The sequence below is a fragment of the Clupea harengus genome, chromosome 4 (genome assembly GCF_900700415.2).
Source record: "Clupea harengus chromosome 4, Ch_v2.0.2, whole genome shotgun sequence".
Taxonomy (NCBI): domain Eukaryota; kingdom Metazoa; phylum Chordata; class Actinopteri; order Clupeiformes; family Clupeidae; genus Clupea; species Clupea harengus.
The window spans coordinates 21,566,232-21,585,930 of NC_045155.1; the positions used below are offsets into that span (position 1 = coordinate 21,566,232).

General features: G+C 41.3%; 1 protein-coding gene across 2 annotated transcripts in view; it reads right to left on the reverse strand.

The window, feature by feature from the left end:
* Nucleotides 1–19,699, reverse strand: part of chchd6a (coiled-coil-helix-coiled-coil-helix domain containing 6a) — a 70,587-nt gene that overhangs the window by 37,000 nt on the left and 13,888 nt on the right. The window contains exons 5-6 of one of the 2 annotated variants that reach the window (XM_031566760.1): nucleotides 10,285–10,314; nucleotides 8,695–8,778 (exon numbers count right to left, since the gene is read on the reverse strand). In XM_031566760.1, the coding sequence (XP_031422620.1) occupies nucleotides 8,695–8,778; nucleotides 10,285–10,314 (114 nt within the window). The remainder of the gene's footprint in view (nucleotides 1–8,694; nucleotides 8,779–10,284; nucleotides 10,315–19,699) is intronic. The other variant, XM_012820869.3, reaches the window with a different exon arrangement.

The window sequence follows — 19,699 nt, forward strand, 5'->3', positions numbered from 1 at the left end:
TAGATATGCCTACAGTGCATGGTAACAGTGAGGTTTAATTGTCTTTGCCCAGATTTCTATGTACTACTAAAAGAAGGTTTCAGAAAAAGGTTTAAAAATAATGTAACACACACAGGGCCATAAAAAAAAGCTTGAAACATTGAAACTGATTGCTAACTAATCATCTGTAACAGTGGGACATTGTGGTGGTTTCACTTAGAATATTTTGAAATCCTGACAGAAAACTACTGAACTGCTTGAGCAAACTCATTTACAATTTAAATGAAATGTTTCCACTGGATGTGTAGAGATGGTCCGCACTTCAAAATGTTGGATCGTGAAATTGTTTACCAAAGGGTGTGGAACAAATTTCCACCCAGAAAGACAGAGGGGCTAAATCATCAGTGCAGCAAAGCCACCATGAACCCTATTGTAGTGTTAATATTTCCCCCTGAGAGCCTTTGTTTTCACATCATTACGGCGCTGGTTCATAGAGATCCACCCTGTGCAGTGCAGTGGGTCCCAAAGTGAACAAAGCAAACATTATTCTATCCTCTTACCACAGCTCGGAAGGGACAAAAAGGAGAACACAATCCAGAGGAATTACCTGGAGGGGAACCAGGTGAGCTATGCTAACTAGCTTCTCTAGGAAATTGTTGGGCCTGACATAGATGCAAACATTTCTCATGAGATTAGTGACTCACAAAAGGTAAAATAAAGGAAGATAATTACAATAAATGACCATTTCTTTTTTTGTTGGTGTAAGGGGTATTCATAAACTATGGAGACAGTCGTCTTTACCATCCACACAAATACAATGACTTAAAGTGACATCACTGAGTATCCTCAGGGGCACTGCTATTACAATTTACAACAGTAATGACCATCTTCTTGCTTTTTACACTTAACCTCACGTTTCGCTTGGCTTTCTGGGATAACTGGACTCAGAACAAAAAAAAAACACTTGCAATCAGCTTCTCTCTTTCAGCACTAACACAAGAACATGCTGGGCCCCATTTCCTGCGGCAAGCCAGAAAAAAACATGCTATTTGCTTGCTGCATGTGGATGATAAGACCACAGAGAGAGAGAGAGAGAGAGAGAGAGAGAGAGAGAGAGAGAGAGAGAGAGAGAGAGAGAGAGAGAGAGAGAGAGAGCGCGAGTAGGCAGGAAAGATGGACAGCGACGGAAACTCACAAATCTTCCAGAAGCATTCCGACTCCATTTGGGTGCATTCAGGTGGCACTGTGGCTTCTGCTGGAGCACTTTCTGTTCAACTGCATTGTACACTGCAGAGCAAGCCCTTTCCATTGACTGGCTTTTTAAACCAATGGGGTCTATCAGAGTAGTTTTCATTGCTCAGAAGCTATCCTAACGAGTAACTGGCAATCTTCATCTAAACCTGAAGAGGCACTAGAGACGGGTACAAGCCATGATAAAGTTTGCATCGAGGTGACTCACAGGTTTAAACAGATACCCGTTTTTCTCTAAAACAATTGCTACCATTCAATTTTGCCTGAAACAACATGCTTGCCTTGTGCTGATCAACCAATCAACCAAGAAGTATGTATGCTAGAGAGCGCAGCGTCAACAGCAACTTGGCCAATCCGCAGGAAACGTACACTGTGCCTTTTCATTTGACGTGGATGTGCTAAACCTGCAGCTAATCGCATAATCAATGCATGTTGTGGTGCCCGCATCTATATGGTATCATTTAATCATGGGCGCAATTAAACGCAATCATGGAATCATGGACTGACATTAAATGAAATCAAATGTTTAGCGATCAAGAGATAGATATACAGTACATGCTAACAAATCAAATCAAACTTTATTTGTACGGCGCATTTCATACCAGGGGGTAACACAATGCGCCCCACAGTAGGAAAAAAAAGGGGGGGGAGGGGGTTACAAACACTTCTCCGATTTTTCAGAGATAAATAAACAGGAAATGACGTACTAACCATACTGGCACCGTAAAGGACTGCTCAGCACGGTTATCATCAAACTAAGAGACAGCTGCTGGATATGTTGTATCTGTCTTTTGAGTCTGCTAGCAGTTGCTATTTCGGGCGAAATTCGGGCGAAATCCAGGCGAAATACTTGTACTTACCTTCCCGTTGACTAAGCTATGGCTAAGAGTCCTTTCATATTTGTCATGTATTATCTTTTCCTTACAGTTAGGTTGAACTGTGGTTAATTAAACTATCTTCACACTAGCATCTGTTTTCCTATCCACCAAGTGGTCCATGGAAGGCATTACAGGATCGAGAAACTAGAGGCGTGCCACCGGGGTCTGGCAGGGGGACCTCCATGCCGGGTTTGGCATTGTCTCTCTCACCCGCTCAGCCCCCAGGCCCACCCAAGTAGGACAGGGGCAGAGCGGGTGTGTGCGTGCTACGTATTTGTTTTCAGTTAAGGTTAGGCTTAGTAATTAAGCTCTAATATCATGATAAGGTTAACAGCGGTTTGTTACAAACACTTGTAAAGAGACACAGATAAGTAAACAGATAAATGTTACAGTGAGTGATAAGCGAGATCAAAGAGGTATGTCTTAAGTGCATGTTTAAAGGTGTCCACCGTTTCAGCCATTCTGGCAGTATTCCAAAGGCTGGGGGAGTAGAAACTAAAAGCTGCTTTCCCATGTCTCTTTGTCCTGGCTTGTGGAACTGTTAGAAGTTCAGTGCCAGAGGACTTCAGGGATCTACTGGGTGTGTACCTTCAGAGCATGTCTGTTATATATTCAGGTGCATGACTATGGAGTGATTTATAGACTAGTAAGAGAATCTTGAAATCTATTCTGAAATTAACAGGTAACCAGTGCAGTGATTTTAAAACTTTAACCAAGGTATCATCAAACAGAGAGATAAGCAATAAGCAAAGACAGCAATTCTACACCACTCCAAAAAAATAAAAATTCCCAGACTATTTGTGCAGCTATAACAAACAAAGTCAATAGTGTTGTAGGCATCTACACATAAGGAAGTGGATTAAGTCAAAAAGCGGTAACGACATAAAAAGGCACACAAAATTAGAGGTTGCTTTTAACATGGTACAAATGAGCAAAACTGGTGCTCAAAATACCAATTCCATTGCCTCTGCATCTAACGTGCACTCTAGATTCCACTGTCCCCTGCAGTTTTCCTACATATACAACGGAAAACATAATCAATCCTTGCGCTTCTCCCCCCATAACTTCCACTTCTCCCACGACCCTCCCACAAATCCATATGCAAAAGTCAGAAAAGCACAACTTGTTGTCATGTGCTCTTGCGGAATGCCGTTTTAGCCATGTGCAGTCTGTTCCCACATACCATACCATGTTTTTAGGTGCACGTTGCCACAAAGTTATGCCTAAAAAACAATGAATGGATGTAGACATCAAAAGCACATCAGTATACAGAACAAAATGCATTTTGGGTACAACGGACAGTCAGGTCTGCAGAAAAGATCATCAGTGCCAACCTGCCCACCATCCAAGACCTGTACACCTCCAGAGTCAGGAAACGGGCAGGAAAAATCACTGCAGACCCCTCACACCCCGGACACAAACTATTCAAACTCCTCCCCTCTGGTAGACACTACAGATCACTGTTCGCCAAAACCTCCAGACACAAAAACAGTTTCTTCCCCCTAGCCGTCTCACTACTGAACAGCTAACCCACTGCAGCATATATATTTATCCCTGCACTTCTTGCACTCTCCACTTCTTCTTTGCACTATTGTTTCACAGCTACTGTATATAGCCATTCCGCCTTGTATATATTTCTTAAACTTCTTAGACCATTGCACTGTTGCACTGTTTGTTTTGTATTGTGTTGTAATGTATATTTTGTGTATACACATTGAGAGCCACTTTACTTCACCAAGTCAAATTCCTTGTTTGTGCAAACTTACTTGGCCAATAAAACCTGATTCTGATTCTGATAAAGTTCATCCATAATTCCTCTTTTAAAATGCACTCACAATAAAAAAAAATTGTGCATGATGTAACATCCAGTGCAGTGCTAAGTGCTAGCAAGATGAGTGGAGTGGGAATGGGGCTAGCCTCAGAAGTGCATTGAGTTGACTATGACAGAGAACACTTTGTACACGTGTCAAAATAGACTTTCAATGTTGGGCATAGGGCACAGCCATCAGAAAAACCAAAGAGGAGGGGGCAGGTAGACATTTGTAGGTGTGGAGTGACATAGCTTGGACAATGATAGGTTCAGTGACAGTAGCATGCTGGTTCGATGGTTCAAGTTGTGTATTTAACATCAACCGTTGAAACATTATTATTATTACTGCTGTCATGGCCCACCAGAATCATCACTGCTAATAAACATGCAGAAACACTTTTGTAGGTTCTCCAATCTGTTATCTGAGTTCTATTTTTCTTGATTTGTGAATTTAAAGTTTAATTCAGGAGTCCCCTGAAATACAGAGGGTCTGAACATATCTAGTTCAAGTCCATGAAAAGCAGAGTTATAAAGACAAAATTGTAGAAGAGAACCCATCCTCCACTGCGGTGTCTTCTTTATTCAGCGCAGTCTTTGCAGATACATCTGTGCTTCTATCAGTCTCTCTAAGTCATCTTCAGTTTTTGCACAAACTTTGATTACTGGTTGGCACCACTGAAGGTTTTCATTAGGGTGAAATGTCAGGGATTCAGTGGGGAAACATGAAGAGAAATGAAAGGTCTCAGAAACCTCTAGCATGCAGTGGGCATAAAGAATGAGCATAAAGATGTAGGAGGCGCACAGACATATCTGTGTACAGTTATTACCCTGTTAGGAGAAGGTGAGGAGAAAAACACTAGACATGAATCAACCCCAGCAAGCCTATGGAGAGAACTGTCCCAATGACAGACATCTTCTGACTTCAATGAGAGTGAAATTTGTCATGCCTATCAAGTGTGCCATTTTCACCAATTTTTCCAACTGCCTTGCTTATTCAATATATATGGAAAAGACAAAGAAAGTGTGAAAGGGTTAATCTACATAAAAAGGCTTATCCTTTTTCAATTGAATTATATCTTGCTTAATAATATAATTACACACTACTTTACTGACATACACACTTGTAATAACGGAGAATTGGCTTTCAAGGATATTTCTACATGTCAAAAGCAGCAACCTATGGCGGTCCCAATGAACGCAATCATAAGAGGTTTTCACCTTTTATTACCATGCAGACTTACCGTCTTTTCCCGACTATTAACCACACTGTATATAAACCGCATTACAGTATTTTATGTAATTTAATAAAACAAACATGTGTATTGACCGCATCCATGTATTAACCGCACTTAATTGAACATTACGTCATGCTATGTAGTTGTGGTGCAATTGCTACAAGCCCTTTAAAAGTTGTATGAAGTAGGGACGGGCATTTCAAGCTAAAATACTACACACACTCAGAACACACACAAATACCCCATTTACTGGAGTAGCAGGTAATAGGTTGAGTATGAAGTATGAACGGCATGACTTTTCTCAACTGTTTCAGGCTAATTTGATCATGAGGAACATATCTAGGGTGCTGTCATTTACTGTAACCCGAGCGAACATCAGGATTTTGCCACGCCCTTTTAGCGCATCTGTATCTCAGCTTCTGAATGTCGTAGACACTTGAATTTGGTCTCATATTTTTGTATATGCACTATGAAGGTTTCTAAGCTCTAAAACCGTTACTTTTCGAGATATTCAAGAAAAAAACTATTTTTTTAATTTGCGTGGGGCGCAAAAGGTACCGTAATTTCCGGACTATAAGCCGCTACTTTTTTCCCACGCTTTGAACCTCGCGGCTTAAACAATGACGCGGCTAATTTATGGATTATGATACCTGTGACTGTATACGGTGGCTTTGTGGCTTTGGTGGCTTTCTACTGTGCTTTTGTGGAGCTAGGATGCTAGCATGGATGCAGCCGCATGGATGCTTAGCTCCACGCGATTTCTCAGTATCTCTCAATAACTTAACTAATGTCAAAATAACCACAGTCTACCGGCGTAGACAGAACACAACTCAAAACTTTAAAAAAAAGTTTACAACAATACAAATCCAGTCTTTTCAAGTTCTTTAGCTCACTGGTTTCAAACTAGCGTCTTTCTTCTATCTCGCTGTCTTCAATCTAACGTTCTAGCTTCTGATTGACTCTTGCAACTGTGCTCTCTTAAAGCAACAGTGCATTTATCGTAACTGGCAAAACTAATAATATGCATCACTATTGTATTACTTTTGTTTCAATGTACCGGTAGGCACCTGCGGCTTATAGACATGTGCGGCTTATTTATGTTAAAAATAATTATTTGTAAAACATTCAGTGGGTGAGGCTTATATTCAGGTGCGTTCAATAGTCCGGAAATTACGGTACTCCACTAGCAGGCTCAAGTTGAGTAGGCATTATGAGCGGCACGACTTTTCTCAACAGTTTCTGGCTAATTTCACCCTGAGGAACAAAACTAGGGTGCTGTCGTTTACCGTCACCCGAGCCAACATTGACATTCTGCCACGCCCTTTTAGCACGCGTGCTCGTCCGTATCTCAGCTTCTGAAAGTCGTAGACACTTGAATTTGGTCTCAAAATGACCGGAATACGCATGTATGCACTAAAACCTTTACCTTTCGAGATATTCAAGATTTTTTGGGGGGGATATTCGCGTGGGGCGCAAAAAGTTTCAAATCTTAAAAAAAAAATAGTTTCTTCTTGAATATCTCGAAAAGTGAAGGTTTTAGAGCTTAGAAACCTACATAGTGCATATATAAACATGCCTATTCCGGTCATTTTGAGACAAAATTCAAGTGTCTACGACCTTCAGAGGATGAGATACAGATGCACTGGAGGCGCGCTAAAAGGGCGTGGCAAAATCTCGATGTTCGCTTGGGTTACAGTAAACGACAGCACCCTTGTTTTGTTCCTCAGGGTCAAATTAGCCAGAAACCATTGAGAAAGGTCATGCCGCTCATACTTCATAGTCAACCTATGGGCTGCTACTGGAGTTGTTAAAAAGGCTGCTTCACCAGCTGCATCCAGCTGTGCACCCCTACTGTGCCGGCCACTCACGGGACCTGGGGTCCATGAAAGGTCAGCCTATCAGTTGATCCCAGAGTTCCGTGGGGCTCGTGCACAGTGGAATTTCACTGACCATTTGGTCAAACCCCAACAGTTTCTAAACGGTTTCAAGGCTCCCCTTCATCTACACTATATAAGGCCGACCCTCCTCTGGCCAAGTTGTGGGTCAAGTCGAGCGGTGTTGGAGAAGTCATCATCAAGGAGCACATCGGACAATATCACGATCAGAGACATTCACTTTCATTCTTGCCGTGCGTCATTGAGAATGTGAGTGTTTGTGATATGTGTCATCTGTATAATTTGTATTTCACTTGTTACCGTCACTTCAATCAGTAACTGTTATTACGGGATAAATGGAATGTTCACCGTTACGCGGCACGGTGTGAAAGGAACATATCCGTAGTTAATCATAGCCGTAATATTCATAGTGTATATACTGTTTCATTCTTGTTGTATATATCATCTTTATTGTATTTAATTGTATATATTTGTCATTTGTATTGTTAATAGAAAGCACGGATTATATCAGTCAGTTCACGGATTCAAATGTGGATATAAGTCCCTTTACACGGGATAATTATATTCACGGGCATCATTCATCAACCACTTCATGTCTTCACTTCGTGTGTGTGTGCAATAAATCAGACCTCATTGGAACATTGGCATCCGTTATTGTTCTGACCGGACAAACCTGTGGCGATTGTCACTTACTCATTAACTAGCAATACAGTCCTTTTGGGTTTCATTCCATCACTATCACCCTATTTTATAGGAGTAATTCTCAAGTGAAAACCATTTCTTGAACATTATTTAGTGTTATGGTGTGGTGTGAGAATGGACGCTAAACGTTTAAGTCTAATTGTTAATTGATCCCCTGGCACCCTAGTACCATGAACGATAATCTTCTGATATACTTGCAGTGGGAATTTCAAGCATCAAATTAATATGTTTGATAAGGGGTAGGTGGGACTTCACCCCTCGTTTGCTAACATTACATTGATATCTGCTAGCTAGCTAAGGAAACTTTTTAATAACCATAAACGGTTTAAATGGAAAAGTTCGATTTGCATGAAATTATAGCTAGTTATCTAGCTGATAGTATAGTCTCCTCGATTGAACTTATAAAATTATAACAGGAAAAGGCAGAAAGCCTCAGGATGCTTGTGCAGCTTGTCTCAGACTTTGCAGGTTATGCCCTATATTTCAAAGCACGGCCTACTCCAATCTAGCAAAGAGGAAATAGCTTTCTGGATTTCCAGGAAGTATACTGTAGTGTAATTTGTATTCATTACGTCATTGGCTTATTGAAAGGAAACATACTGGTAGAGGTAGATATTCATGTACAATCTGCTGTTAAACTGCATTTAGTTTTAATGTTACTTTTCTTGGAACCCCTTCAGAGTTGTGGTAGGATTAAAATGAAGGACATAACTGTGCAAAACATGAGTTTTGTAAGCACACTACACTTTTGACGTTATTTCTCCAATATTAAAAGTGTACTTCAGTCAGAATGATTTCATTTTGAAATGGATGAAAAATCTCGTATTTAAACATTGGTATAGCCAATTCATACATGAAGACAGATTAAATTAGATAAGAAAAATAAAATACGTCAGCAATGAATACATATACGACAAAAAGGGTATCTGTGATGTGACACTTACCCTCTTCTCCAGCTGTGCTATCTGCTCCTTGTAGAAGGCATCTAAGGCTCTCAGCTCTACCTCCTTCTTCTCCAGCTGCTTGCCCTGCATGAAAGAAAAGATGAACATAGCTTTAGGGGAAACCACATGTGGCATTACAGTCACCTACACTTTTAAACTAATGTAAAAACACCAGCATTTATTAGACCTAACTGACAAACCTTCCACACAACAAATCCATCCCAGAAAGTCCTATAAATAATCATGTCAAAATTCTTCTTCTAATTATCTTGGCATATCTGCAAGAACCTTGCAAAAAGTGGACATCTGGTGTTAGCTCTTCACCAGAGCAGAAGCAGGAAGGGGATTAGGAATGGAGCACTTCCAAAACAAGCTAAGCAAAAGTGTGGTATAACAACACAAATCAAGACATAGAGGACTTAGCAGGCAACACATGAGCTCTGGCCAGACATGGTGAGATGAGGCGAGCGCCAGTGAGTTAGACGTGAGCAGGTGACAAGAGTGAGACATGGTGAGATGAGGCGAGTGCCAGAGAGTTAGGAGTGAACAGGTGACAAGAGTGAGACATGGTGAGATGAGGCGAGTGCCAGTGAGTTAGGAGTGAGCAGGTGACAAGAGTGAGACATGGTGAGATGAGGCGAGTGCCAGTGAGTTAGGAGTGAGCAGGTGACAAGAGTGAGACATGGTGAGATGAGGCGAGTGCCAGAGAGTTAGGAGTGAGCAGGTGACAAGAGTGAGACATGGTGAGATGAGACGAGTGCCAGTGAGTTAGGAGTGAGCAGGTGTCAAGAGTGAATGGGCATAAAGGGTATGAAATACCACCTGTGAGCCAGACATGACATTGAGACAGCAGCAGATGACTGGAAAAGGTTACTGAGTATTTAAACTAGAGGTTGAACTAGACATTTAAAGCACATCCTATATGCTCGAAGTGTGTATTTTAATACAAATATCAGTGGCTGAAGTGACTTGATAAAAGACAAAGACACGGGGCATCAGGAATGCAAATGAGTAGACACACAAATACATGTAAGGTTAGCAACTCATTCAAAAACACCCGCAAGACATAACAGCTGTGCTAATGTGTACTATGAACACAAGAAACACAGTGACATCCAGAACAAGCAGACACATACACGGAGACACAGACAGACACACACACAAACACACACACCCCAACACAATGGCAGGATGCTCAAGGAACATGCTGGAAAGGGGCGTGATTGTGAAGGAACCCCCTGTGGCGATGACCACAGAAGTGGAGCGTGGAGCGAACAGCAACGCAACAAAGCACCCCCACCCCCAAAATAACACCCTGGTGTAATCACTGCTTTTAGCTCACACTCCCATCCTCCATGCACAGAAAATAACCTCCATCAACATGCAGATCATATGCAATTTTCTAGCTGGGCAACTACGGAAAATGTAAGTAAATGACGTGACGCTGGCTGTGCACTTAAAATCTGGCTTAATGTAAAAAAACGGAAACATCATGACAAATGATAACAGAATGAAATGACAGAAAGAGGGACAGAGAGATACAGGGAGAGAACAAAAGAATGAGAACGAGACAAAAGGGGCATTGCTTACCCATTTCTCAACCTCAACCTCCTGGGAAAGCTACAGGGGTGAGAGAAAGAGAAGGACAGATAGATAGAAAGAAAGAACGACAGACAAAATATAGATCATTCTGTCACAGGAGGAGAAGAAACTACCACAGCCCTATGTGGACTCTCCCCCTGAGGGGGGGGTCCAGGCAGGACGGGGTGCAGAAAGGCGAAGTTGTTCCTCATAATTGAAAGCACCACCGAATGCTACGCACGTCATGAATAATCAAGCCGTGCTGGAGGCTGCACTTGCCTAACCAAGCATCGCATGCAGGACACATTATCACACCAGTCATGGATGAAATTCAATAGGGTGAAAATCAGGGAGAACATGTCTACAGGTTGCTGGGTAACAGCAGTAGATTAGCAGGTGGCTGGAGATCATTCTTTCATTCATTTAGGCAAGAATGGCATTCTTACCTAAAGACAGGATTAGCAACCAAGGTTGACATGACAATGACTCTTTGGAATGGCTAGAACAGCTGTGGATGTAAGGTTCTACCACAGTTAAGTCAGGAGCCTCATAGAAGCAACAGCGACCTGTTGCACAAAAGTTTTCCGCTTAAATATGACATTTGAGGCTTGATTTCTCCTTAGCTGAGGGATTTACTTAAGGCTGTTATACAGTATCCCTTTCCATGTTGTCAGTCCATTATAATAACATTTATGAGCCTGTCAGTGGCAGGTTACTTACTGCTAGGTTAACTAGCAGCTTACTTTGACGTGCATGCTTGCTCCATAGGATTCCATTGTAAAGCCGTTTTACGGATGCAGGTATTAGCGTTGAGCTAAACTTAGCTAACTCAATACAGGACCGGTTCTGATCGTTTTTGTCCCTAGTACAAATTGGGACCCAAAAAGATCTAAAATTGGGACCCAGGTTGAAATCCAGAAGTTTGCCTTTAAGGAAAAGACTTAAGTGTGTTTTGTCCAACCAATTTTCTTTAAGGCAACCGTCACTCTGACTTTAAGGTTAATCTTATCTTAAGGTGTGTTGTGCAAACCATTTGGAGTTAGCGGCCCTGAGGAGGTGAAACGACCCAAAGTTGTTGTCCTACCCCCAAATCAACGCACCTTGGAGCAAACAAAAATTATAAAGTTACCTCCAAACTCCAAAGAGCTAAGAAAATCACTGAGGTGATAGCCTACTTCATCTCCAAAGATTTACAGCCTTGCAGTGTGGTGTACCTGAGCATTTCAGGCACTAGTGTGTCTGCTGAAAGGGTGTTCTCCACTGCAGGAGATATAGTAACGGCCCAGAGGAGCACTTTAACATCTGAGCATGTTGACCAACTCCCTTTTCTGAACAAAAATGCCAATATTCCCAAATTAATTTAACATTTTGGTTGATGACCTTGCAGCCAACTGGACTCTAGCAGTACACATTTTTGTTTATTTTTCTCAATTTGATTGAAGCTCTAAGTTATTCTTATTTATATGATTATTCTCAGGTTTGTGTTACTCTATTATGTCTGCTTTTTGTTACTCTATTGTATTTAAATAATTTTAAGTAATGTGCTGGGAGCTCAGCATTCATGTGAGAGGTCTCCTATTCAGAGAATAATTACAAAGGTCCTGTGTCCTGAAGTTTTTGCACTACCCTTTTAAGTTTTTGCACTTCAGTTAATGTGTAGAATTAATGTTGTTCACAGAATTAAATGTGACATTTGAAGTGAGTTGAGCAGTCTTATTTTCCTAATTTTTTGTAATGCCTTGCAATATGTTAAGAATCGCAATAATATTGAATCGTGGCCCAAATATCGCAATACTATCGAATTGTCACATTTTTGACAATTCCCACCCCTAATAAACAGTATTGTCTCATCCTATATCTCATTTGAAAATATATCTATATACCTTCAAAAGTCAATATACAGACCTGCCATAAAGAGCTCATGCTGCTTCATTTTATTGTAAAACTGAACTGAGAGACCTTCTTCAGTTTCACAATCCATTTAAAAAGGTTAGCACAAGTTTGTAGATGATTCATCTTCAATCTAATATTTACTTTATTGGAAATCAGCAATGAGATGTTAGAAGTTTAATTGGTAATAACAACTAATCTTACACACAAAAACAGATGTTTAATGGGCAAAACCAGCGACAACCTTTGAAATTCAAATCCCAACCATGGCACAGAACTAACAGTAAATAGCGAGTGATACAGAGAGCAGGCAGAGGAAGAGAGGAAGAGGCAACCCACACCCTATCCCTAAACTCCCATCCCTTCCCTTAATCAGGTTTTTCCTCCTGACCACACACAAGCCCTTGTCATTTCTTTATTTATTCCCATTTAATTTTTCCGGGAGGAAACAAAGGCGATCTGATGGGCGCGGTGGCGTCAGCTAACGTGCTCTGGTCCCGGGATCTGGAGCGAGCAGATAATGCCCAGCCAAGCATGAATTACACAGATAAGTCCCGAAATGAAGCCTGCTCCAGCGGCGCTTTCTCACATAAATAAGCCCCAAGTCTGTGTCTGCTTATCAGTTGGGCTCCGTCAGCGCAAACAGGAGGCAGGATGGATGCGCATGGCGGCTGGTGACAGGAGAAGGCCCCGCCAGCCAGAATTAAGGGCCACAACTCCAGCGGAGGCGAAAAAGAGGAGTCCAACAAGTCTGGAGTGCTGGAGGAGAGAGAATTCTGGGAGTTGGTAGGAAGGGGAAGGAACAGAGGCTGAAGACTGAATTCAGTAATTGGGATAAATCATATCCACATGTGTGTCAAACTTCCTGGTTATCGAAAGATGGGCAAGCCCTTAAGAGTGGCTCAGAAAGAAAGATGAGGCGTGGGTTATCACTCCTGTCAACAGGCAGGGAAACAACTGAGGCAGGAAATATTGACCTTTTTCGCTTGGCTTATATATATATATATTTAAAGGTCATAGACGGATATATTTGTTTACATTAGAATACACTGTAACAAAAAATCAAAAGTGATATAACTCCATCATGGAACAGGCGCACCGCAAGTATACATACTCTCCCCCTCTGTGCCTAAGTATACATACTCTCCCCCTCTGGCTTGAAAGTGCTGTGCAACTATCTGATCTATCGGCAGCATCTCAACCCTGCCGATTCTGCGTGCGTCGTTTATTTACTCCAGTGCATTTATTTAACACATAGCTCCAGGCCTTTCAATAAATGAGTACTTAATAATCAAACTGATTACCCTGAGTGTGAACCGTCTGGGGAGGAGATGTGGGATGTGGGCCACCGGCTCCTCCCGCTTCAACGCCATGAATTATCTGTTCCTCCGCGGAACACCACCACAGCCCTGAGTCCCGGGGACACAGACTCCATGACAGCCAGGAGTGAAACGGAGGAACACTTACAGCAAGTGCACGCATTTATGTTGTCTAGGCCTATGCTCAGAATGTAGAATTTTCACATACAGAGAAATGGCGGTCAGAAGTGACAATATGAGAAATATTAATAACAATAATTGTGATTGGGTCAGCACCTAACTCGACAACTACACAATCTATTAGTTTCTTCATGCAGGAGAAGAATTCTGGTGAGCAAAGCATTCCAAAACTGCTGTTGTTTATTGACTCTTAATGGACTCGCCGCTGCTATGTTCTGCCATATCTGTTCTCAATATAGAACTCTTAACCTAATGTTTCATTTTATATGTAATACAAATTGCAATTGTAAATAGAGCTGTGAGCAGCAATGCGGGGCCAAGCAGGCCAGCAGGGCATATTTGCCATGGAAACGTTATTATGTCAAGTGCATGGCTGTAAGCCAGTGGCGTAACGTAGTAACGACGGGCCCCCCTAGTGAACGCTAAAAAACAAAAATCGTAGCGTTCCCTACTTCCACAACCGCGTCTAAAAAAAACGTTAATCAAAGGTGTTTGTTATCGATATAAATAGTGTTTAATTAATCAACCTTACATATTTCAGAAGTGATTGGTGTGTACACAATGAACTAAGTCTTGTTTGACTCTCAGCAGGAACATTTCTTACCGTAACAATTGTTAACTGTTGCATGGTTGCTGACACACCACTGAGGGCAGAAACAGCGATTCTGATCCCAGCTGAACTGCTGCACTGCTGACTCCGTGGGCTGGCGACTAGTTGACGGCAATTCAAAAGCCAAAATAATCTAATTTAGGCAGCTTTGCCGCCTTCTCCTCCTGTTCTTTTTTCTCTTGCCCTTTTCTACTTCCACTCTTGTGCTTAAAAGGCATTGTTACGAGTAAAGTTGTGCTGTGCAGTGCTCAATGAGCTAGTTAATCAGACCTTCAGACCTAAGTTATCAGAATTGGTTTAACTATAGCGTATTGTATTGTCACATGATCAAATAGAGACTTGACATTGGACAACAATATACATATTACCCAGCAATCATCATTGCTAATCACAAAAATACCAAAGAAAATAAGAACTTATTCATTTAATTGAATAGTGTTTTGATAGTTTCTATAGTGTATGTAGGATAAGCATATGATTTTGTTATAAATTGCTACTTTTTCCCAAAAAATAATCACAACCATGACTGAGATAAGTTTGCCCTTTCAGGTGTATATATAGCATTTGACACTACAATCGTTCTTATAATAGCGCGCATTTGAACATAAGCAGACCCGAGACAATTTGACGCTGTACAGGGCTCGAGGGTGGGCCCGCTATGCAACCTTCGCTGATAGGGGGCCCGTTAATTTATGCGTGTATATCTTTGGGCTCGGCTACGGGCCCCGACACCTCACGGGCCCAGGTGCAGCCGCACCTGCTGCACCCCCTATAGCTACGCCCCTGCTGTAAGCATTGAAGATTATCTGTGCCAAATTTGGTGAAGATTTGACAAGGTTTGTGGCAACTGAAAACTTATTTTTATGAAATCCAACATGGAGGCCACATTAATGTGGTCAACATGATAGGCTCTCATGTCCTATCCTTGTGTTGGGATCTCCCAAGATATCACCAGACATAACAAATACATTTTATAAGGCAAACACACATAAACCAAAGAATGGTGAAGATTGGAATTTCTTTCCACAAAAAATCCACATCGATTATGTCTTGGACTTGGGATCTCCAATGGTATTACCAGACACTTGATATCATAGGGTGTACTGAGCTCAGCTTGCTCCAAGGAGGCCAATGGTACCTCTTCAACTGTTATTTACCATCAAAAGTTACGTGCAACCAACAACTTTGACCCATTTGACATGAAAGTGTGCCAAATTTCACACATTTTTACTAATACGGTTCATGGGGCTAGCCAGAAGAAGGTGAATTTGTGAATTAGCGGGTGAAAAAGTCAACTAAATCGTCACGCAGCCTACCTAAATAATTCAATTCAATTCAATTCAATTCAATTTTATTTATATAGCGCCATAACAATACAATTGTCTCTAGGCGCTTTAATAGTGTTGTTACTTATTAGCTGTCAGGTAAAAGTTAGCTATGTCTCCTCCTGTATCCCAAGGGTCACAGAGATACACACATGCTCCAGCTAAATGAGGTCTACCAGTGGCAAGACCCATGTAATTGCCAAACTAACGAGCATTTCTATATTTACACATACATCTAGTGAATGCCTTATTAGCTAGCAAAGATCCAAACTAGTGAACAACGTATATTGGAAAAACATTTCCAGTAATTGCCTGAAACCCATATTAATATCTCAGTATACTAGTATATGCTACATTAAATCAAATGTTTTCATAGAATGAATCTCAACCTCACTATATGCCTAACATCTCAGGACGCACAAACAACAAGTAACACTAACGCCTCTGTGTAATGTACTCTGCATTACATTACCTTGTGCATCCCTGTGCAACTTCAGAATAAATCTCTCATGTAATCATAGTAACTGACAAGGAAGCATCAGCAATAGCAATGATGCATCATTTTGACTACAAAGGGGAAGTAAACTGCTCTGTGCATGGGAATGAACCGAACACAAAGGGAAACCTTGAAAGTTTTAAAAGTCGGTGCATTTCAGGGTCACCCCCTACTTACATGGGGCCTAACATTCCATTAATAATACTTGGCCCAATTAGAATGAAACTGCTCTCAATCCAGCATTTGATAATTTGACATAGAATGATGCTGCACGTGAAGCTAATTATCATTTTTTCTCCCAACTTTCAAATTTTAAGATTACTCTTAAAAGCAGCCTCAATTATGAAAACTACCATCCTGAGCACCCATGTTCACCCCTGACAAACTGTTTTTGTGGGTTTCGTTTGAATGTTTTTAGCCCCATTTTGCACTCATATGAAAGGGAATGTACAACCAATAGGCCGCAAGGTGAACCACGAAAAGTCCTTTAGAAATCGAATCCCGCTCCACAGGCGTGCATCTACACAATATTTAGTTCATAAAAAAGAAAGAGTCGTGCTTAGCTACCAAAAAAAAGTTCGTCGCTGACTTTCCAGTCGATTTTTGGTGCATCTATGTTTTATGCCGAACTAGTTTCTTCAGAGCGTAATAGGATCTTGGTCGCGAGTGCCGGCACGTTTCGACACGTGATAATGCTACACCAATAAGGTAGCTGCTTTTTGTCAACAGAGTTGCAAGATGGCGTCCACCTTGCCTTCATCGAGCAGTACGGAAGACGAAGAAAATACACCGGAATGTCTTAATAAATCAAAAAACATTGTTTTATGCATATTACTTCAGTCAAGCACGAAGAGGTACATTGTTTCACCACTACACGATGGAATACATACAGGACAAGCCTACAAACGTGGCTCGGCTCTGGAGGTGCAGTACCACAAAGGCTGTTATAATCAGTACACCAGGTTTTTGACGAGGCCTGAAAAACCAGAGAAAGAACAGTAAGTTATGTAGTAAATTGCATTTCAAGGAGCTACTAACTTAACATTATATAAGTAAACATTCAATCTGCATTCTGTTGTATGTGCACACAATCACAACCCTTATTAATTTCTTTCCTTCTCATTTAAATGTGTTCTAGGAATGAGCCCACGTTTGATGTCAGCTATAAGTTATTCTGTGAGAGGATCATTCGCCAAAGGCTGCTTGTCAACCAAGAGGTGCAGAGAATGGGCCAGCTGAGGAAGGCCTTCATTGAACTGGTGAAAGCAAATGAAGGTCTTGATGCTTCAAACTACAGGTAACTGCAATGCATTTTTCTCTCAAGTCTTATTATTTGTCATGTGCAAGTCTAGCTTTACACAACATGTGTGTGACAGGCCTGAGAAACTGTTTTTAAGTCTTGCTTTTTGCACAGACATGTACCAGTTGGCAACAAAGAGAAGGTGTGTGTGGTGTGTGGTGTGTGTGTGTGTGTGTTTGCGTGGTGAGGTTTGTGATGTTGTGTGCCTTTCTTGGGCATCTTTGGTGTTAAATGTGCTGTATGGCAGATAGGTTCTAGCCTGTAATGTCTTGTACCACCTCCACCACTCTCTGCTTTTCATGATACTCCTGTGACTCTTAATTGTCACTGTTTTGTTGTGTTGCAGACAGGATATGTTGAAGAAGAGGCTGACTCGTGATTTCCCCCATCAGTATCAAAAACCTAGAACGGTCATGTATAGAGCTGATGCAGGGTCACAACGCATGCAAATCTTTGGCCCGGATCAGAGGACCCCAACCCAATGGAAAAAGTTTCTCTCAGAAGGAACAAATAAGGAAGCACTTGCCGAATTCCTGTATGTTGTATGGAAAAATGCAGACCTTACAATAGTGGGCAAAAACCTCTGCTTGCACATACAAATCAATGTCACTGTGTGACTGTTAAGGAGGGTGTACAGTCTGTTTGTGTTGTTGAAGACCTGCAGTGTGATCATGAAGAATGTGACAAAAGGGTGTTTTTACATGCACAACATGCTGCACGGGAGCATAAAGCTGTCATTATCAAGAGCTCTGACACTGATGTGGCAGTCATTGCTGTAAGTGTGCAGACAGATTTGCCATGCAGTTTATATGTTTTCACAGGGACTGGCAACAGGACACGTATCATTGACATTACCAAGGTGTCATCAGCTCTCGGAACCAGTGTGTTTTCAGCCTTGATCGGAATTCACACATTCTCTGGGTGTGACTCCACAAGTGCCTTTTATGGCAAAGGACAAGGAAAGACATTTTCTGTTGCATGTGAGAAAGATGAGTACCTAAAGGCTTTTACAAGTTTAGGTACTAACTTTAACTTGGAGCAGTCAACATTTGCACTTCTTTGCCAGTATGTATGCCACTTATATGATCAGCCAGCTGCCGATAATGTAAATGAAGCTAGGTACAAGGCTTTCTGTATAGCATCATCAGCCTTGCCAGAATTATGCATTCCCCCTACTTCTGATGCCCTCCATCAGCATTGCAAAAGGGGAAACTACTAGGCTGCAATAATGAGGTCCTGTCTCAAACAAAATATAAGTGCCCCATCACCTGCTGGATATGGTTGGCAAATAGAGGATGGGACCTTGCACATCATCTGGATGACCAGAAACCCTGCCCCTGACTGCGGCTGCAAAGGTGCCTGTGAGACAGGCAGATGTTCCTGTTTTTCTGCAGGATTGTGTTGCACAAACTTATGTCGTTGCTGTAATTGTGCCAACACAAAAGAAACTGAGGAACTGGAAGATAACTGTCCTGACACTGACAGTGAGGACTGAGTGTCCTTAATCTGTTATTTCTTATTTAGTTTTGTACAGTTTTATATATCCTATTTCATATTTTTCATAAAGATTGTTTTTATGGTTCATCAGTGTTGTTTTCATTTGTGAATGAATGAATGAATGAATGAATGAACGAACGAACGAACAAATGGTCATTGGTATAAGTACAATTACTGCCTTTTATTGATACAAGGAAGGAGGTTTTTTTTGTCAAATACATAGAAATACTTACGTAAAGCATGTAGTGAAATTTCGTTTGGTGTTAAGCTTTTTCTGTGCGAGTGTGAAGAAAGAAAGATCAAGAAATATTTCATAACAATAATCATCACATCTGCACTAATCACCTTTATTGCTGCTCATGTTCCTACTGCTCATACCACTTATATCTTATGTCATACTGTATATACCATATTTATCTATATTTATATTACCATTTGCACATACTCTGCACTCTTCTACTTTGCACTTCTGGTTAGATGCTAACTGCATTTCGTTGCCTCAGTACCTGTACTCTGTGCAATGACAATAAAGTTGAATCTAATCTAATCTAATCTAAAATAGCAAGAGGGAGTATAAAGTGCAGTGTGTGTACAGTCCATGTGCAAGTGTGAAAAAAAGTGTAATTGCTGTTTATATAGTCATTGTGTGTGTTCAGGATACGGAATGCTTGAGGAAAGAAGCTCCTTCTCAGTCTCTCTGTTCTGGTCTTGTAGCAGCAGAGACGTTTGCCTGACCTCAGTGTTTAGAAAAGTCCATGGCCAGGATGTTAGGAGTCTTTTACAATACTTTGGGCCCTGGTACGTAGT